The 22,473-nt window shown below is 37.2% G+C and overlaps 1 protein-coding gene across 5 annotated transcripts in view; it reads left to right on the top strand.

Moving 5' to 3' along the window:
• CCPG1 (cell cycle progression 1) overlaps positions 1-22,473 on the top strand; it is a 48,903-nt gene that overhangs the window by 11,366 nt on the left and 15,064 nt on the right. For 3 of the 5 annotated variants that reach the window (XM_045529678.1, XM_045529669.1, XM_045529697.1), the window contains exons 2-4: positions 14,364-14,478; positions 17,261-17,337; positions 19,103-19,304. In XM_045529678.1, the coding sequence (XP_045385634.1) occupies positions 14,364-14,478; positions 17,261-17,337; positions 19,103-19,304 (394 nt within the window). Of the gene's footprint in view, positions 1-11,576; positions 11,646-14,363; positions 14,479-17,260; positions 17,338-19,102; positions 19,305-22,473 lie in introns of all 5 variants that reach the window. The other 2 variants (XM_045529683.1, XM_045529687.1) reach the window with 1 other exon arrangement.

The raw sequence follows: 22,473 nt of genomic DNA, 5'->3' as shown, positions 1-22,473 counted from the left end.
AACTAAAATAGCATTGTATTAATGCAGGAATAGAAAATAGATCAGTGGAACAGAACAGCAAACATAAAAACTGATGCATAAATATATGGGACTTTATATACCAAAGGCTAGCATTTCAAATCATAGAAAAAGTATGGAATATTCGATAATTGGGATAATTTCTACTTCACACCAAAGGAAAAAAATCCAGATGTGTGAATTAAACAGCTAAATGTAAAAGTCAAAATTCTGGAAAAGTATTAGTAGAAAATATAAGGAGAAAAATTTTATAATCTTGAGAGTAGGAAAAACTTTCTAAAACAAGATACAAAATCTAGATGTTATAAAAGGACACCCTATTTTCCAGCCTCTACATTTGACTGCATAAAATTTGAAAACATAACAAAAGATGCTTTAAAAATTTTTTTGAAGCATGCTAGAATATTTGCAATAGGTATAACAATGAATTCCTTCATGATCCAGTTTATAAAGAAGTGCAGATCAGTAAAGACAACTCAGTAGGAAAGTGAACATATGAATATAAATACCTCACAGAAAAGGGGATAAGGATAGTCAATAAACATAAGATGCACACTCCACTAAAGTAATCTGGGAAATGCAGAATAAAGAGTTCATTAGTTTGCTCATGAGATAAGCAGAAATTGCAGATGGTTGTTAGTCTGTTGGTGGGGCTGTGGATAAACGGATACTTTCATATGTTGTTGGTGTGAACCACCTAGTATCTTTTGGAGAGCAATTTAGCAATATCTATAAAAATTTTACATGTGCATACCTTTTGGCTTTTAGGTATCTGTTTTAGAGAAACACGTGCATAGAAGTATTTACAAAGATGTTTATTTCATGCTATTTATAATAGTGAAAAATTGGTAAAAACCTGCAGTTTATCAATAGGGGAATAATGAAGTAAACTATAATATATGTATAAAATATTTCATTTTATAGTATAATTTTATTTTTATACATACATTGGGATTTTATTATGTAGGATGTTCTGCAACCTGATTTTTGGATTTATATCTCAGATTTTTCTGAAATAAAATATGTTATTTTAGGATTTAAGTAAAGTGGCAATTATGGAGAGACTACAGAGAAGGAAATTAATAGGGAGGGGATGTGTCAGCTTTTGAGATAATTCAATGATAATTTTCCACTCTAGTTGCAGTTTATGTGATGTAAAAAGATTATATATTATGTAGTCAGGAAAATTGTCATTTGTGACATTGGTTGATAAGAAGATAGACAAAAAGTTTCCAGCAGAAAAATATTCAAAGGAAAAGTCACTACTGTGCCTTTATCCAAAATAGATGTGTTTTATAATAATGTATCTAAAACAAAAGTATCAATTTCTTTTTTTTCTTTCTAACTTTGGAAGGAATTATAGGTTTTTTCTTAGTTTTTATTTGCTAAACACAGTTACAGTCTTAAGAAAAAAATCTCATTAAAAAGGTAATCATATGGAGATGGAAGTGGAATTATTGCATTTATCAAAAGAAGAAACGCTAACAGATTCTGACCACTAATTCCAGTAGAACTTGTCAAATTAATAACTCCTATATTTATTGTTTTATGTTTTTACGTATGAAACTGGACTGGTAATTTCTGCCATTCATTCCGTCACTCCTCTCTGTTACCTTCCTGCTCATTCCTGGCAACTAACATGGGTTCAAGTTAAAAAATAAAAAAAAAAAACGAAAAACTAAAAAGCCAGCATTGAATTTTTTAATTTCCTTTACTTCCATCTATGAATATATCTGTATCTAGAGTCATTTTTTTTAAAGATTGAAAAAATTGTTTTTTTCTGGGGCAAAAATCCTTTTCGTTACTACATATAAGTTCATTCTTAATATAGAAAATTTAAGAAATAATAGCATTAATTCATAAAACAATTCATTTTTCATGATACAGAATAAGATTTTATATACTCTATTCATCCAGAATGTAGAAATAAACAGCAATCAAATGTAATCTATTTCTGTTTATTTATTTACGTTTAAAATTAACAGATAAAACATATTGTATGTTTTTATTGTGTACAACATGAAGTTTTTGTTTTTAAGAGACAAGATCTCCCTGTGTCACCCAGGCTGGAGTGCAGTGGTGTGATCATAGCTCACTGCAGCCTTGAACTTCTGGGCTCAAGGAATCCTCCTGCCTCAGCCTTCTAAGTAGCTGGGACTACAGGTGTGTGCCACCATGCCCACCTAATTTTTTAAATTTTTTTGTAGAGACGGGGTTGCACTATGTTGCCCAGGCTGGTCTCAAACTCCTGGTCTCAAGTGATCCTCTTGCGTAGGCCTCCCAGAGTGCTGGAATTACAGGCCGTGAGCCACCACACCCCGCCTAACATGAGATTTTACAATGTGGAATGGTTAAGTCTAGCTAATTAACAAATGCATTACCCCACATAGTTGTCATTTATACAATATGTCATCATTTACTCTAGTCACCTTGCTGTATAGTAGATCTTTTAAAATGTATTCCTCTTATCTAGCTATAATTGTATATCCTTTGACTAACATCTCCCCATCACCCTACCCATACCCTAATCACCCCAACCTCCAGTAACCATCATTCCATTCTTGACTTCTATGAGATCAACTTTTTTAGATTCCACATATGGGATTGTGTGATATTTGTCTTTCTGTGCCTGGCTTATTTCACTCCACACAGTGTCCTCCAGTTCCATCCATGTGATTGCAAATAGCAGGATTTCATTCATTTTTATGGCTTAGTAGTTTTCCATTGTGTATATATGCCACATTTTCTTTATCCATTTATCTTTTGATGGATACTTAGGTTGATTCCGTATCTTGGCTATTGTGAATAGTGTTACGATAAACATAGGAGTGCAGATATCTCTTTGACATACTAATTTTATTTCTTTTGAGTATACCCAGTGGTGGGATTATGGGATCTGGAGCCTTCTTTAGGTTCTCCTTCCAGTGTTGAAATCTTTCTGTTCAGCACCCCTTTCTGTGCCCCAAATCCATTATCACTCTTTGTTGGTTGTCATCTTGTGCCTCTACTGTATTGTCATATTCTCCCTACTGGTTCATCTTGGCATGTAAACATATTTAGGTCTTTCCCATCTTGAAAAAATTCATGTTAATTCCAAAATGTGAACTCTAGAGCTCTATCACTTTGCTTTCATGTCCAGGCTGTTTAGAAAGTACTATGTATACTTGACATTTCAGTTTCCTTTCCTACTCTGCAAACCTCCATGTCCAATTGGCAACTGAACATTTCCCAATTGGATATCCTGTAAATCATCTGAATTGTTGGTGTGTTGAAAAGAGAACTTATGCCTTGACACTTATCACTTTCCCATTAACCATCTCCTCTTTTTCTTCATACTTATCCAGTCTCTCTGAATGGTACCACATCCTATTATCCAAGCCAAACATTGTTAGTCATTATTGAATATGTTTCCTTTATGTCCCATATTCGAGGCTGGTTAGTTTATCTCTTAAACATCTTCTTTCCATCTTTATCCATCAGCACCACTACTGCTTGAGTTCAGATGCTAATCATGTCTCATCTAGAATGCTGAGAGATACCTTCTTTTCTAGTCTTATAATATATCTTCCACACAGAATGAAAAGGATTTTGTGAAACCACTCAAAGACTCTGAGGTGGCTCCCCATTGACATGATTAAAGTCCCAAATTCTTTTTTCTTTTCCTCCATCCCTCCTTCCCTCCCTCCTGAAGTCCCAAATTCTTAATATGCATGATAATATCAGATCATCCTTGTATTTAGAAATCCACCACCACTCTTCCTTTTACCACCCTCCGTCACTCCTCCCCACTGCTGTAATTATTTTTCATGAAGTTCTTAGAACATAAGTTTTCTGTGCTGTTGTGCATTCTACTTTCTCTACCTTTTGGAATGCCAGTCCCAGTTTACCTAGATACTTTGAATTGATCTCTGAAGGCACAATCCAGTTTTCATGAGTTGAAGACATTTGTCTCTTAAAGATCATGTTTATCAGTTTCATTTTGATTCTTTAAATAGGTTAATGAATTCAATTTGATTTTTACCCCTAGGTGACAGTCTTTTTAATATTTGCCTTATTCATGGGTATTCTATTCCACTCAACTAAATCTCAGGTGTGTTCAGACAGAAAAGGGATTGAAAACTACTCTGCTTGTTCATTCTTCATAATTTGTTTTCAGGACTTCAAGGAGGCCTTTCCTAACCACTGTATTTAAAATTCTAATTCTTGCACTCCCCCACTGCTACTCCGCTCTCATTTTTATTTTTCTCCATAGCACTTGGCACCAAGTGGCTTACTCCATCTTCTAGAAAGTAAGCTTTCTTCAAGGGAGATTTTTGTGTTGGTTTTCTTTCAGTGCTGTATCCTCAGCACTTAGAAGAGTTCATGGCACATAGTAGGTACTCAGTAAATATTTGTTGAATGAACAAACGTGGTGTTTGTGTTCCAGATCAGGATAGGCTCATTTAAAATGTTTCCACAGGATTACTATTGGACAAGAAGTAGAGTTAAATTATAAAGGATATTTTAAAGTTTTCATTAGTTGGGATCTTGTATCCTCTTCCCTTTCTCAAGTGAAGTCTGTTTTATTTATTTTATTATTTATTTATTTGAGATGGAGTCTCGCTCTCTTGCTCTGGGTGGAGTCTAGTATCATCATTGTAGCTCACTGCGACCTCAAACCCCTTGGCTCAGGTGATCCTTCTTCCTTGGCCTCCCAAGTATCTGGGACCACAGTTGTGCACCAAGATGCCCAGTTAAGGTGAATTTTGTTTTAAAGCAGGCATTTTCATATCCTTTGGAGGAGAGGAAAGATTCACAACCTTTGAAAAGCATCATAGAAATATGTTCTTGAAAGTTATCCATTATGACCCTCTAATCTTTGATCACATTGACAGTATAGCAGTACTTTTGGGCCCCTTGCCTACAGCCCATTGGTTGCCTGACTTCGGAATTATAGACGTGTGGGAGAATAATGCCCCCATTATTCTCCATCACATCTAATTCTAGAAGATATGGTGAAAGAAACCTTACCTTTTTCATAGTAAAATGTAGCTACTCAGGAATGATGAGGGGGGGCACCATCCGATCAGGTAATATCCATTCCAATTGTACTTCCTAAGGTAAAATTAATATTATTGCTGTGTTATTCTTACAGGTTTGACAGCTGCCACCAAAGTGTTTTAAAATGACATCTTTAGCCAATAACTGTCCTCTGAACTCAGTCTCCAGCTACCTACTTGATGTTTCCACTTGAATATGATAACAGTTATCTCAGATTTAAAATACCTCAAGCCAATTTATTGTTTTTCGTCCCATAACCTGCTCCTTTTGAAGTTGTCTTGTCTCAGTGGCTTTTTCCTTCTTGTATTTGCAGAGGCCAGCAGTCATCTCTCATACCTCATATTCAATACATCAGGAAGTCTTTTTGGCTGTACTTAGAAAACCTTCAGAATATATAATCTGTTCACTTCTTGCTGTCTTCACTGCTACCACCTGGTCCAAACCACCATTATCTCTCACCTGGATTATTGCAGCCTTGCAAATGGGCTTCCTGTGTCTGTCTTTGCTCCCTTACAGTAATGTCTCAATAAGGTAGCCGGAGTAATTCCTTTTTCAAGAGATGGAATCTCACTGTGTCACCCAGGCTGGAGTGCAGTGCTGCAACCACAGTTCACTGCAACCTCAAACTCTGAGGCTCAAACAATCCTCCTGCCTCAGCCTCCCAAGTAGGTGGGACTACAGCACGTTCCACTGTGCCTAGCTAATTAAAAAAAAATTTTTTTTTTAGAGATTGCCTAGGCTATTCTTGAACTCCTGACCTCAAGTAATCTTCCTGCTTCAGCCTTCCAAAGTGCTGGGATTACAGGCATGAGCCACTGCACCTGTCCCAGAGTGATGTTTTATTACTTTCCTCAAAACCCTTCTGTGACTTTTAGTTTTCACTCAGAGTAAAATGCTAATCTTAGGACCTGTGAGGCCCTACACAATTTGTCACTCCCCCTTACCCTATTATCTCCTGTTTCATCTCTTTCTGCTGTCCTGCTAGGCCACTCCACTCCCCACACACAGGCCTCCCTCGTGTTTCTCAGAGGTGCAGGCTTAATCCCAATTTTGTACTTGCCATTCATTTGATCTTAAATGCTCTTCCCCTGATTAACTGCACAATAGTTCCCTCACCCGTTCAAATCTTTGCTCATACATTCTTTCTCAGCGAAGCTTTCCTTGACCATCCTTTGTAGCAGTAAGCTACTCCATCCTAGCATTTTCTATTCTTTACTGTGTTTTCTCGAGTGGAAAATATACATACCAACAAATATACTGTGCATTTGACTTGTTTATTGAATGTCTCCGGTATGAAAGGTGAAATGCACAGGACAGTTTTTTATTCAGACTATTGCAATAAGGAGAAAGTACATTAAAAGTACATAAAATGAATACGTAAAATTGGCAGTAGAGACAAATTTTAAGTGATTGAGTGATTCGAGTGACTGGCATGATCAGATTTATGTTTTACTTTGTGTAGGAGTGATTGGAAGGGAATTGAAATTGGAGATAGAGATCAGTTAGAAAGCTATCAACTTTAATTGAAGTGGGAAATGATGAAGTTGAGTAGGGTAGTAGAAGAGAGAATGGATAAAAGAGTAAGACTTGCCTGGATTTTTAGGTTAAAGTAAAGTTTTAGTTATCCTAAGTCTAGGATTTTTTTTTTTTTTTTGAGACAGAGTCTCTGTTGCCCTGAGTAGAGTGCCGTGGCACGTCACACATCAGTGTAGCTCACAACAACCTCAAACTCCTGGGCTCAAGCTATCCTCCTGCTTAGCCTCCCAAGTAGCTAGGACTGCAGGCGCACGCCATGATGCCTGGCTAATTTTTCTATTTTTAGTAGAGAGGGATCTCACTCTTGCTCAGGCTGGTCTCAAACTCCTGAGCTCAAGCAATCCTCCCACCTTGGCCTCCCAGAGGGCTAGGATTACAGGCCTGAGCCACCGCGTCTGCCCTCGGATTTTTTATGTGAATGTTTGGTGGCTCTTGCTTACAGCCATATCATTTTTGGTTAATGCTATTCTCTGGGATAACCAGAAACAGAAGGAGCAGCAGGAAGATGATTTCAGTATTGTACATTTTGTGTTTGAAGTGGCTGAGAAACATACAAGGGTACATCAAAAGCAATTGGGAATATGTGACTGGAGATTTGGTTAAAGAAACTACCCTGAGGAATAAAAGAAGCCTGAGTCTAAAAAAGGCTTCAAGTTTATTGATTTCACAAAGTATCCTTAGCTTCATAACTGTATGATTGTCCTTAAGCCTTTGTAAGTTTCCCATAAACTCTGCTCATTTCTAAATTACTACTAGTAAAGCCCTTAAAATGAGAAAGGTTTATACATTTACCTATGTTCAGAATAATGGGATAGGAATCCTATGGGTTTCTCTAGAATCTTGAGGAACAATTTAGACTTGTGTCAGGAACTGCACCATCACCCAGAAGTGTTCACCTTTCTTCTTTATTGAGTGCCTAGTAAGTGTCAAGCACTGTTCCATGTGTTGAGAATATATAATAGGCTTGGTAAACAAGCAATTACAGCATAGCATTCTATTTTAAGTGCTAGATTAGGGAAAATACTAGAGTCTTTGGGGGATGGGGTCAGGGAATGGGTCACAAAGTGATGCTGAGGTGAGTTTGGTTTGAGGAGAGGGGATAGGCAATTGATAAGAATATGCAAAGCCCTAGAATTAGGAGAAAGCAAAGCATTTTGGGGAATTGGAAAGGTTGGGGGAAAAGCAAATAAACAGAGAGGATGAAATGCTAGAGAAAAAAGACTAAATATTGAAGCCTTTGAGGCATTATCCTGAAGACAATATGAAAATCTTAACGTGTTTTTAAAGGAATAAAATAATGAGATTATCATTTTAGGAAGATCTCTGGCTGTAGTGGAGGAGGAGGGTTCAAACTCCAAGGGAGAGGCTGGGCACAGTGGCTCACGCCTGTAATCCTAGTACTCTGGGAGGCTGAGGTGGGAGGATCATTTGAGCTCAGAATTTGGAGACCAGCCTGAGCAAGAGCGAGACCTCATCTTTACTAAAAATAGAAAAATCAGCTGGTGTGCGCTTACAGTCTCGGCTACTCTGGAGGCTGAGGCAGGAGGATCACTTGTACCCGGGAGTTTGAGATTATGGTGAGCTATGATCACATCACTGCACTCTAGCTCGGGAGACAGAGCAGAGTCTGTCTCAAAAACAAAAACTCCAAGGGAGCTTTTATAGTCTCTTTGTCTATGAGGGGGCTTAGAGAGTTACTTTTTTTCCGTTTGGTTATAGTGCACCCAACTTTTTGAGGACAGCTGAATTAATAGGGTTCTTTAGTAGGGCTGTGAATTTTGCTTATCCAATTGTCATGGTGGTGTTATGGCCATCTTTTTGTCTCATTTGGGCTAGATGCCAACCAAGCTAGTCCTTCCCCCCAAGCAAGTAAACAAATAATTAAACTGAGCCCTGATTAAAGTGGGCTTATTGATTTGGCAAATTCAGGTATAGACGTTGTCTCAATTTAGCAATGTATTTTACTTTCTTTTGAAATGTTATCTTTAATCCTTTTATTGGAAAACAAAGGCTTGGGGCTACCTATTTATAAGAACTGTTTAGATGGAAGTTACCTAGAGAATAGGAGGCTTAATGTATATTAAATATCACTGATTAGTAATCTGGAAGTTACTAAGAAAATAAAGCACAGGTTAAGTCTCAGGGGTAAGATGGAGCAGCAGTGAGAATTTGGGCTACTAGAGGAGGTTAAAAGATGTGGGTGGGCAGAGGGCAGGAGGGAAGCTTTCACATGGTGAAGAAAGAATGCTTCTTATGCTTCCGCCAATTTTCTTTATCACAAAGCCTAGCTACCATTCATGTGGAATGGTTTTTCCACTTATCTGGTCACTTAAACCAGAACCTAGGAGCTATCCTACATATTTTCTCTTTTACAGTTATTCAATCCTTTAAAAAAAAATCTTTCATATCTTCTCATCTCTCCTAAACCTTCCCTTCCTTCTTTACCCCATTCTCATCAGTACTGGTTAAGTTTAGGTGCTTATCTCTTTCATGGGATATTACATTGTTTCCTTGCTTCCCACCGGTGGAGGGCCCTTTAGTTGCTTCCCCATCTTAATATATGCTCTTAAAAATTCAAATCTGAAAAATAAGTAAAAAACAGGGAGCACTGACCCCATTTCTCTGGAGTCTGTGTCCCCCCACTAAAAACAATTCAGATCTAATCTTTTTAAACTCCATTCATGCTAGATTAATTTACTTTTTAAAAAAACTTTCATATTCTTTAATAGTTTTTCTGCCTTTGTTCTAGCTGTATAATGCTTTTTCTTTCTTACTTGGGAAATCTTTCCAGTGTCACCAGATCTTTGGATTTCTGTTTTTTGGTGAGGAAACAGGAATCTTCATCTTTTTTCTTTTTTAGAGTCAAGGTCTCATGCTTTGTTGCCCAGGAGGCTGGAGTGTGGTGGTTATTCACACGCTCAATCATCAAAGCCACTACAGCCTGGAACTCCTGGCCTTGGGGGATCCTCCTTCCTCAGCCTCCCAAGTAGCTAGGATTATTATGGGCACTTACCATCATGCCTGGTTCCAGAAATCTTCATTTTTATGTAATATCACATAGTTTTTAAATTTTGGCAACTGTTAATTTAGTTTAAAAAGCTGTCTAATTTGCAGCCTCATTTATAAAGATTTCTTTGATCATTCTCCTTTCCCCCTGCAAATTTAATTGCTCAGTCTTTGTGTATGCCCATATGTTTATTTTTTTATTTTTTTGAGACAGAGTCTCACTCTGTTGCCAGGGCTAGAGTGCCGTGGCGTCAGCCTTGCTCACAGCAACTTCAGACTCCTGGGCTCAGGCAATCCTCCTGCCTCAGCCTCCCAAGTAGCTGGGACTACAGGCATGTGCCACCATGCCCGGCTAATTTTTTTGTATATATATTTTTAGCTGTCCGTATAACTTCTTTCTATGTTTAGTAGAGATGGGGTCTCGCTCTTGCTCAGGCTGGTCTCGAACTCCTGAGCTCAAACGATCCGCCCGCCTCGGCCTCCCAGAGTGCTAGAATTACAGGCGTGAGCCACCGCGCCCGGCCTGCCCATATGTTTAATGTGTGATTTTCAAATTATTATTAAAAAATTCTCAAATGGACAGTGACATGTATCAAAAGTTTTTTGAAATTCATGAAAACTGGTTCAATGAGAAATTGGGATTTTATATATAGTCAGTTTAATAAAGAATGCCGAAATAAAATTAAAAAGATATAAGTCTGGTTAATATCCTGCAAGGTATTCAAACTGTAGCTTTTTGGATAATCTCTACTTGGGACAGAAAAAAATTTGTTTAACCTTAATGGTTTTCTGTAAGCTTACCTTTAAGTTTATAGAGTTACAAACTTCCTGGACCCTAGTCAATTGAAATTGGAAATCAAACAATTAGATGACTTCAGGTGAACTCATTACAAAATGTTCTAGCATGACATTAAAAGTCACACAATCATCTTTATTTCTTATTTCAGGTTCTGAATAATTTATCTGAAAACATGCTAATTTTTATGTCATTAGTGACCAACCTCTTTGTATCTTCCTTTTTTGAAATATTAATTTATAAGAGTTTCCAGAATCGTCAGCAGATGATTCAGATTCTGTATTTTTGCCTTGTTCTCATTTGACCACTAGTTTCATATTGTTTGCAGTAGAGTTCTATTAAAATACCAACCCATCAACTTAGATATCTAATGTATTCACAGTATATGTGCAATAATAGAAGTATAAGCTTTAGATGTGTAGAACAAGTTAGTAAGAATACCATTTGCTTTGATGAGCTGGGTTTTGAAGTTTCAAGGAGTTTCAGCTAGAAAAGGGAGAACAAAGCAAGTAGAGTGAAAAATGTGAAAAATGTGTGCTTAGTTAGGGTTTGAGTCTGAGTTATTGCTGGTGACCCCACAAGTTTCTAACCAACTCCCCCCCCCCCCCCCCCCCCCCCCCCCCGTTAAACTCAAGTATTGCTGACACAGTTATTTTCATTAAAACCAATCATGTTTCTTTTCTGCTTGAAAATGTAAATCACTTTGTGTTGCCAACATATAGACTTCATTTTGCTTGGTGTGGGAGCTCTTTCATTTCCCACTACTTCTAGGTTTCTTCAGCCATGCTTTTCACACTTTACTGTTCATTAAATATATAGGCCTTTACTGTTGTTTGTTCCCCATTCTACTAACCGTCAACTTCCTCACGTGGTCAAATTGGATTCTTTCCCTTCTTCTCTGGCCAAATCCTACATTTTCTTACAAACTCAACTTTCTTCATTCTAACAATATGACTGTCCATACCTAATCCAGAAGGCTTTCCTTGTCTTAAACATTTGGTCGTATTTGTTCATACAGGTATGTAATCATACCATGTCCTGTATGGCAAATCTATGAGTGGGTTGTCTCAGTTTCAACTGGAAGGCAGTAAGCTACTTTTCATACTTTATGTCACATATGGTGCTTCCTATAGAATTTTAAAAATGTGTCCCACAAGTCTATATGTTCTTGTATTTGTAGACCTGAAAAATGTCTGAAAATTCCAGTGACAGTGATTCATCTTGTGGTTGGACTGTCATCAATCATGAGGTATGATATTTAATACTTTTTATAAGGTAATTCAAAATATTACAATGTTAGCAGTAATGTAAACTGTGTTCTTTGAAAGCCAGTATTTTTCTGCATTTAAGCAAACATTTCTATTGGACATTTTCCCACCCACATTAAACTTCACTGCCAAATATTCTTCATAGGCTACCATCTTCTATTAATACATTATTGTATACAGCTTTCCTTAGCTTTGTGACATTAGGCAAATATTTATTGAGGATCTGTTATTGGTCAGGCCCTGTGCTTTCTGCTTTCCCTTCATTCTCAATATAATTTTATCTTTTTTTTTTTTTTTTAAGAGATGGGGTCTCACTATGTTGTCCAGGCTGGATTGCCGTGGCTATTCACAGGCATGGTTATACCTCACTGCAGCCTTGAACTCTTGGGCTCAAGTGATCCATCCTCTTGCCTCATCCTCCTTGGTACCTGGGAGTACAGGCGCATGCTACCATGCCCTATTCTCATATAATTTTGAACAACCCACCATGGCATAGATTGGTTTCATCCTCATTTATAGTTGAGAAAACTAAAACCTAAAGAGGTTAAGTAATGTGGCCAAGATTATGCAACTGGGATATACTAGAGCCTAGATTTGAACAGACTGGAAAGGAGGATGGAGAACATGTGTTCCACTTGTATGATATTAGCAGAACTTGACAGGAAAAGGCCTGTGGCTAGAACCCTATCCCTCAATGGATTTTATAATAGAAGAATGATGTACATACAATGAATGTCCATAACTTGCACATAATAAACATTGGCTTATTTTCTCACACCAGTAAAATATATTCATCATAGAAAAATTATAGTATACTGATAAACAGAAACAAATAGAAATCATTTTCATTCAAAGTTTTAATGGATTTATCTATGGTTTTCCTATTTTTAGGATCTCAAGCCTCATTTGTTTTCCTTCATTAATAAATAACTTAAATGGTATTTTTTATAATTCCCTTAATAATTTAAGGTTTAGGTAATTTGTTAGTCATATCTTCTAGAAAACAGCATTTACAAAACAAAATGATCTCCTTTTCAGCTTTACAATTTCAAAATTTAAAAGCAACTGTACTGGCTGGGCGTGGTGGCTCATCCCTATAATCCTAGCACTCTGGGAGGCCGAGATGGGAGGATCACTGGAGGTCAGGAGTTCAAGACCAGCCTGAGCAAGAGCGAGACCCCATCTCTACTAAAAATAGAAAGAAATTAGCCGGACAACTAAAAATACATAGAAAAAAATAGCCGGGCGCATGGTGGCACATGCCTGTAGTCCCAGCTACTCGGGAGGCTGAGGCAAAAGGATTGCTCAAGCCCAGGAGTTTGAGGTTGCTGTGAGCTAGGCTGATGCCACAGCACTCTAGCCCGGGCAACAGAGCGAGACTCTGTCTCAAAAACAAAAAAACAAAAACAAAAAAAAAAAAAGAAAAGCAACTGTACCGTTTGAAATTGAGATGGTTCTTTTTTTATTAATCATAAGTGACTTTTCTATTTTTAACGTGTTTTCTATTATACAAAGGTTAGATCAACTCCCATGGCAACAACTTCTCCTTCAAGGATAATTAGCAATATCGGAACAAGGCAGCTTGTGCATCTGCAGAGTAGAGCAAGACAGCAAACCTTTGGCATTTACCCAAATGTGACAGTGTGACATTAGGGTGTGTCTGAGACATCATGTCACAGGATCAATCATATTTGTACTTTTATCTCTCTTCTTCCATATCTAGTTTCCAAGTTCTGCTCTCTCTCGCTGATGTCTCTTACATGTGTTTCCTTTTTCTCTACCATAACTACCAGTCTGATGTAGGCCAGAACTGGTTTCCCCAGCGATCCCTAATCTAGCTCTAACTTTGCCTTAGCTTCTGCCATTCTCCTGCCTGCCACGATAGGCAAACCCAAAGTCTTACATTCAGAATTCTCGTTAGTACTCATCTTAAAGGCTACTCATTTCCTGAATTCTTTTAATTTTTGCTGCTTTGAGTTACGTATATCAGAAGAACTTAGACTTTGAATTTCATGTATCAACAAACTAGGAAAAAAGGGAGGGGGGTGCATAGGTAGAGGCAGAATCAATTTAGTGATTAACTTTATTTTGCAAATTAAGATATAAGGGGAAAAATGATAAGATCCACTATTTTATTAAAGGACAGTCTGACATCAAAGTAGGAAAGATAACCTCAGAATGAAAATAGTCTAAAATATAAGGAAAGCATTCATTAACCTAATAGGTTTGTATAATCCATGCCCTTAAACAGTTTTAGCTTACATTGCTGTAATAAGTAGTATTTGCATATGGCTATTTTTCTGAATATGTTGTAAATTTGAATTCTTTATACCCCACAATACCTAGCAAGGTGCCTTGTCTATAGTAGTTCCATAAATGTTAAGTAGAATTAAATTTTCATGGAAACAGCTAAGTTTAGATACTTATCCTCTAGGATTCAAATTTATTGGTTGGGCTCGTCAAATAGAGCATTCCACTTTTGGACCAACTTGACTTAGAATCAAAACCTGTGACTCCATTCTGCTGTTTTAGGCCTTTGTGGACCAAATTGAACAAAAGCTCGTCAGATTAGATACTGTTTTTTTGGAGTATAGCAACATCTGGGATTTTTAGTAATGGAAGCATCTGCATATGGTCAAATCCAGCTTTGAGGAGCTAATAGGCAAATAACTGAATGATTATCAATTTCTTTTCTCTAGGGGTCTGATGTAGAGATGGTGAATTCTGTTACAGCCAGTGACAGCCGTGAGCTTACCCCAGAATGTTCATCTTTAGAGCAAGAGGAGCTACAAGTATTGCAGGTAGAGCAGGGAGGTAAGTTGTTTAGAAATTCTGATTTTTTTTTTAAATAGGATATGGGAGTGACATGAATCTTGCCTTCTTTTCAGGTGGGCAGCCTTTCTGGCTAACCTAAGTGATCAGGTCACTGAAGAACTAGAAGAATTTTAGAGTGGATTTAGGGAAGGTCTGTAGAACCCAGTGTCACCAGTCTGGCCCCAAGCATTTGTTTTGTTTATTTGCAGCTGTAGTTAGTATATGTTTGGGCCTTCATATATGTGTTGATGCTACAGATATAACCAGTGACTAAATATTATGTGTCACATGATTTAACATGAATTTATTTGGTGGAATAATTTACATTTACTTTTGATTATTAAAGTTAAGACTAGTAATGTATAAGATTAATTTATCAGAAGAGATTTACTGAACTTTTCAGTAGTTATCATCATGCTGTAGAGTACAGGCATACCTCATTTTATTGTGCTTTGCTTTGTTGCACTTCACAGATGCTGCCTTTTTTTTTTTTTTAACACATTTATGGTTTATGGCAACCCTTGTGTCAAGCAATTTGTCAAAGCCATTTTTCCAACAGCATGTGGTCACTTCATGTCTCTGTGTCACATTTTGGTGATTCTTGCAGTATTTCAAACTTTTTTAGTATTACTGTGTCTGTTATGGTGATCATGATTGTTCATCTTTGATGTTACTATTGTAATTGTTTTGGGGCACCGCAAACTGCGCCCATATAAAACGGTGCACTTAATAAATGTTGTGTGTGTTCTGACTGCTCTACCAGCTGGCCATTCCCTGTCTCTCTCCCTCTCCTCAGGTCTCCCTATTCTCTGAGACACAATATTGAAATTAGGCCAGTTAATAAGCCTACAGTGGCCTCTAAGTGTTCAAGTGAAAGAAAGAATCACATGTCTCTCACTTTAAATCAAAAGCTAGAAATGAGTAAGCTTATTGAGGAAAGCGTGTTGAAAGCTGAAATAACATGAAAGCCAGGCCTCTTGAGCCAAACAGTTAGCCAAGTTGTGAATGCAAAGGAAAAATTCTTGAAGGAAATTAAAAGTGCTACTCGAGTGAACACACCAATGATAAGAAATCAAAACAGCCTTATTGCTGATAAGGAAAAAGTGGTAGTGATCTGGGTAGAAGATCAAACCAGCCACAACATTCCCTTAAACCAAAACCTAATCCAGAGCAAGGCCGTAACTCTTAATTCTGTAAAGGATGAGAGGTGAGAAGGCTGCAGAAGAAAAGTTTGAAGCTTGCAGAAGTTGGTTCATGAGATTTAAGGAAAGCAACTGTTTCCATAACATAAAAGTGCAAGGTGAAGCAGCAAGTGCTGATGTAGAAGCCACAGTAGGTTATCCGGAAGATCTAGCTATGATTGATGAAGGTGGCTATGCTAAACAGTAGATTTTTAATGTAGATGAGACAGCCTTCTCTTGAAAGAAGATGCCATCTAGGACTTTAATAGCTGCTTGGCTTCCAATCTTCGAAGAACAAACCGACTTTCTTGTTTGAGGCTAATGCAGCTGGTAACTTTAACTCGAAAGTCAGTGATCATTTACCATTCTGAAAATCCTAGGGCCCTTAAGAATTATGCCAAATTGGCTAGGCTTAGTGGCTCATACCTGTAACCCCAGCACTTTGGGAGGCCTAGGTGGGAGAATTGCTTGAGGCCAGGAGTTCAAGACCAGCGTGGGCAACATATCAAGACCCCATCTCTACAAAAAACAAAAACTAAAAAAAAAATAACCGGGCGTGGTGGATAGCACCTGTAGTCCCAGCTATTTGGGAGGCTGAGGTGGGAGGATCACTTGAGACTAGGAGTTCAAGGTACAGTGAGCTATGATCTGGCCACTGCACTCCAGCCTGGGTGACAGAGCAAGATCCTATTTCTAAAAATGAAATGAAATGAATAAAATAATAATCTACCCAACCTCATGGATGCTGTTAAGAGGGTATAATAATGTCTTATTTTATGTAAAAAATTCATGTTCATGATAGGGAGAAAGTAATAGTAAGCACAAGGAATTTAAAATGGCCTATAATTATTTTGTCTGGAAATAATTGCTGTTGACATTTGATATATATTCCTTGTGTAGAAGTTTATATGTTTATTATATTTAATATTTTTAACTTCTGTTAACATTTTATACTCTTTTTCATTAAAAATATATTATGAACTCAATAGCCTGTTTGTGGATGTTTTCTTTGAGGAGATTTTTTTTAAAATGTATCTTCTGTAGTGACATTATTTTGTTTTTCTGTGTTCTTTTGAGTTTGTTTTTTATAGTTTATTTTTTATTGTAAAGCACTTTTGTTTTGTAAATCATTTATAATTTGAAAGCTGTAGTTTTGATTCTTATAGTATGATGCATTGACAGCCATTAGAATGGTGATATCTTTGGGAATTTTGAATGAACTTTTAAGAATTCAGGAATTGTGCCACCAGGTATCTGAGAATGGATCTTTCATATTAACGGGTTTTTTATAAACACCTAGATTAAGTAATTTGGTGTCGTAAGGTAGAGATTTTATTTACTTGCTCAAAGGAGCTTTGATTTGAGTTCTTAGTAGGTGCTAAGTGAGTTCAGTTCAGTATCTAAAATTATCTCCCAACAATTTCAGAGAAATGATTGTTAGCACCAGGGGAGTGACTTTTTTATAATTGTATATGACATTTCATTAAATCCACTTTAACATATTGAGAATAGATTTTTATCTACCCATATTATATATAGACTACAAAAAGTCAACAGTCTTAAATCAAGAAATAATTGTATTGATTTTTGCTTTATGTTAGAAAGCAGACAAAATGGCACAGTGTTACTGGGAGAAACTGCTCATCCAGCTTTCGAAGAAACCAAGTCAGCAATTGAGGTAAACTTTTATTTTACCCTGTGAATATATAAGCAGTATCCTTAGAGAATGCTAATTCAAGCCTCCATTTTTAGTTGTCCATTCCATTTCTATTTGAATTATAAGCAATTTTTATTTGAAATTGTGAGGTTCCACAGATTGGTCAGTTTAAAGGTTAAAGTTGGGTCTGGGCATGGTGGCTCACACCTGTTAACCCAGAACTTTGGGAGGCTAGGCTGGAGGGTCACTTGAAGCCAGGAGTTTGAGACCAGCCTGGGCAACATAGTGAGACCCCGTCTCTACTAAATAAATAAATAAATAAATAAATAAGTAAGTAAGAAAAATTAGCCAGGTGTGGTATTACACGCCTGTAGTTCCAGCTACTTGGGAAGCTGAGGCCAGAGGCTCACTTGAGTACAGGAGTTCTGGGTTGCAGTGAGCTATGATCACACCACTGTACTCCAGCCTACGCCACAAAGTGACACGCTGTCTCCTGAAAAAAAAAAAAAGAAATTAAGCTGTTCATGGTTCAATCTAAAGTGATGTTTAGTTTTTATTTTTATTTATTTATTTATTTATTTTTTGAGACAGAGTCTTGCTCTGCTGCCCAGGCTAGAGTGAGTGCCGTGGCGTCAGCTTCGCTCACAGCAACCTCAATCTCCTGGGCTTAAGTGATCCTACTGCCTCAGCCTCCCAGGTAGTTGGGACTACAGGCATGCGCCACCATGCCCAGCTAATTTTTTCTATACGTATTTTTAGTTAGATAATTTGTTTCTACTTTTTAGTAGAGACGGGGGCCTCGCTCTTGCTCAGGCTGGTCTTGAACTCCCGACCTCCAGCGATCCACCCGCCTCGGCCTCCCAGAGTGCCAGGACCACAGGCGTGAGCCACCGCGCCCGGCCTAGTTTTTAAATTTGATAGCAAACTACATGTTGTCCTTTGGAGTTTTACTTAACTTCCAGATAAAACTAGATGATCTTTACATGGTGTCTTTGTCTGTGTGCGTTGCTATAGCAAAATACCCGAGACTGGGTGATTTATAAATCAGAACAGAAATTTATTTCTCCCAGTTCCAGAGGCTGGGAGGTCCAAGGTTAATGTACCAGCAAGTTCAGTGTCTGGTGAGGGCATGCTTTCTTGCTTCCAAGATGGCACCTTGTTGCTGTATCCTCAAGAGGGCATGGCGGAAGGAATGAAAAAGGGCTGGGTGCTTTATGCAGCTTGTCTTATAAAGGTTTTAATCACATTCACAAAGGAGGAGCCCTCATGACCTAATCACTTCCTAAAGGCCTCACCTCTTAATACTAGTACATTGGCAATCACATTCCAACATAATAGATTTTGGAGGACACATTCAGACAATAGTTCATGGCATAGCTGTTGAAGTTTATTACATACATAACCAGAAAAGTTTAATCAGTCTTTTTTGGGCTCCCTAACCTCCGGAGTTATGTTCAAATAAACCTATGGGATTTGTGAGAGAAATGAACTCTTTTCTTTCTATGATTATTTAGGAACAAAAGTGGGCTTCTCAGCTTCTGCAGCCCACTAGGAGAAGGCAGTGGTCTGGTCTAATTCCGAGAGTAGCCAAGTGGTTTGATAGCATTTTCAAACTAAAAGGTGAACCTACTATTGCATAATTCTTTACTAATCGGTAGGAATCATATCTTTTATTTTAACCTCAAAATACCCTAATACTCAGTACCATTATTTACTTTGAATTGTGTAGAAAATATAAGGCCATTAAAAAATTGTTCAATTTACTATCTATAAAATTATTCTTCAGGCAGGGGAAGAAAAGTCATCTGAAGACAATGTCTGTTTTGGAACTGCCAGTGACGATTCTGATATTGTTACCCTTGAGCCACCGAAGTTAGAAGAAATGGGAAATCAAGAAGTAATCATTGTTGAAGAAGCACAGAACCCAGAAGACTTTAACATGGGCTCTTCCTCTAGCAGCCAGTATGCATTCTGTCAGCCAGAAACTGGTAAGAACTATAGAAGGATAAAAAGTACAGTGATAAAAACTTAAGGACTTATATTACCGTATTTTATATAATGCATTGTTTTCTAACCATAAGTCTCTAGTTTTGAATATATTTGAGTAAAATTCAAGATAATTTTTTTTCTTTGAAATGTATTATATTTAGTGTTTTCCTAGAGTCTACGGCCTAGAACACAGCAGTCTTTTCTATAACAACAGCTATCTCTTATTAAATAGAAGACAAAATTTCTTCAAGGAGATTTGTTAAAATCTCAAATGCTCCAAAATGCATTTGGTGGTTTTTAAATCTTTAAGAGAAGGTTGAGCTAGCTAAAAGTAGGAGGATGCTAATATTTTTGCTTACAATAGTATGCATTTTGTATTATAGAAATAGTGAAAGAAAATTCATATTGAAGTCTTTCAGATACATTCAATTATTAATCATTCAACAAATATTTGAGTACCTACTATGTTCAAGACAGGGTCCAAGGTGCTGTCAATATAGTAGTCTCCCAAAGCTCCTGACTCCTGATTTTTCTTCTTTTTTTTTTTTTTTTTTTTGAGATAGAGTCTTGCCCTGTTGCCTCAGCCTAGCTCACAGCAACCTCAAACTCCAGGGCTCAAGGTATTCTCCTGCCTCAGCCTCCTGAGTAGCTGGGACTATAGGCACATGCCACCACGCCCAGCTAATTTTTTCTATTTTTAGTAGAGATGGAGTCTCACTCTTCCTCAGACTGGGACACCTGATCTTTCATTTTAGATTGTTATGAAAATATCACTATTGTAAATCACATTCTTAATGCAGTTAATGCCCATTGTTCAGACAGAATCATTTGGAGGTTAAAGTGTGAGTTGCTGAGCTTGATTCTTTTCCACAGTTGTTCAGCTCAGTTATAGGAATGTATATAAATAACATCTTTCAAGGTGATGTGAATATTTAGGCATAAAGTTCCTGGAAAATACCATAAGATACAAACCTTTAACCCACAGTTATTAACCTACGGTTATAACCAGGGGTGAATTATGGCAGAGACAACTTGGAACACTGCTAGTGATTCCAAAAATTTCCTATTTTTAATGGAAAAAACAGGCATTTAGATAATTTTCTTACATTTTTACCATTCTTTAATATTTACATTTGACAATGAGAATCAGATAGAAGAATTTCTGTCATTCTAGTTTAAGCTAACGTCAAGTAGAGATTCTTCGCTATTTCATTTAATGAGGAGTTATTTTTAGTTAGTGTATTAGTAGTTTACCTATAAACAAGAGCTTGAAAACACTTCCTATTTAAACGTTCATCTGACCTTCCTGGTCAGAGGAAAACTTTAGCTGTTGTTAAAGTAGCATACATAGTATATAGCAGCAGTCCTCAACCTTTTTGGCACCAGGGTCTGGTTTCAAGGAAGACAAGTTTTCCACTGACTGGGGGATGGGGATTGGGGTGGCGGACTGGTTGTTTCCAGGATGTGCAGTCAAACCTTTCTGCTAATGACAGTCTGTATTTGCAGCCGCTTGCCAGCGCTAGCATAACTGCCTCAACTCCACCTCAGATCATCAGGCATTAGATTCTCAGAAGGAGCACAAAACCTAGATACCTCTCCTGCAGTTTACAGTAGGGTCCGCACTCCTATTAGAATCTCATGCTGCGGCTGATCTGACAGGAGGCGAAGCTCAGTTTGGTGATGCTGGCTGTAAATACAGATGAAGCTTTGCTTGCTGCTCACCTCCTGCATTCCTAACAGCCCACGGACTGGTCCTGGTCCACGGCCTGGGGTTTGGGGACTGCAGGTATATAATATCTTTATTTACCAGGGCTTAATATAATTGACTCTAGAGTCCTTGTTGGTCATCATATTTTTTTTTTAACTGTAGGATTTGTGCTGTATTTAAGTAGTCTTTTTGTCCCCTCCTTTCCTCCTGGTTTAATTTGAGAATGTTCATGGGCCAAATGTTAATTTGAAGACAGAGTACTGCAGAAGGGTCCAGGCAGATGTGTAAGAAACTGACATAGAAGACATGAAAGAATCTATACACTTTAATTTTTTTTTTTCTTCAGGAACTTGGGCCTTCTAAGACTAGTATTCTAATGTTTATCTCCTTTCTGAACTTGGACTTCCTGGGAATTTTGCAGACTCAGTTAAGAGAAATATTTGATTAAGTGTATTTTTACCCATTGTTATCTCCGCTACAGAAATTAATTATTTCAATAAACAAAGTGTTCAAAAAATAAACAAAGATGAAATTTTGGACTATGCTGAAACATTATGTATAAATCAGCTGCCAAGAGTTTTTGTTCTCTTTCCCTTAGCCCCATATTTTTTTCTTGGTTTATTAATTTCATGCTACCCATTGTTTAGTTATTTTGTTTTTTCCTTTTCCTTTCTTCAACTTACAGGATTTCAACTTCAGTTTTTCCTTCTACTAGATTAGATTCTTGTGGCAGTGTACTTTTTGTTGGTTTAAGAACACTACCTACTTCCTCTATATGACCTCTCTTCTGCCCTCAAAAAGCAAAGTTGGTAGTTGTAGAAAAGTTTGTATTGTGTGTGTTTTTAAAAAGGTATGATTTTTACATTTTAATTTAACACAGATAATAATGTTAAGTGATAATTAAAATAAGTATTTTCAATTCTTTTTCCTTTTTATTCCTTATAATAAAGCTTTATACATCTTTTTTCCTGTTTATTCACAAAAGAAAGGTGGTGGGAGAAGCTGTGGAAGATTCCCGAATGCATTTGGGGATGGGATGATCAGCTGAAACACCATGTTCCTAGCCAACTCGCTTTCCAAGGTGGTGTGACTAAATCTGACCAGCTTCTCTCGAGCTGAGTGTGCCAGTCACATTTACTATTTACTGAGTGCTTTAAAGATACCTGTTGTCATCTGTGATATTTGAAACAGGTGTTCAAAATTGATCTTGTAAAAAAGCTGGCCAAGCTTATTGCATGCCTTTGCCTTGCTTGCATCTTGGACTATGGGTCAAATTAAGCTTTAAAAGAAATTAAAAATCAAAATATTTCATCTATTATATGTATGGGTTAAAAAAGATGGAAGCATTAGACAAGAACATGACTATATTAATATGGGTTATGCTGGCTTGTTAGCGTATATAATGAAGGCAATATGTTAATGTAGAATTGAAGATTTATTTTAAAGAACTTTTATAAATG

This window comes from Lemur catta, chromosome 1, assembly GCF_020740605.2.
Source record: "Lemur catta isolate mLemCat1 chromosome 1, mLemCat1.pri, whole genome shotgun sequence".
Lineage (NCBI taxonomy): Eukaryota > Metazoa > Chordata > Mammalia > Primates > Lemuridae > Lemur > Lemur catta.
The sequence above is the reverse complement of the archived record's forward strand: the minus strand, read 5'-3'. Positions and strand labels throughout refer to the sequence as shown.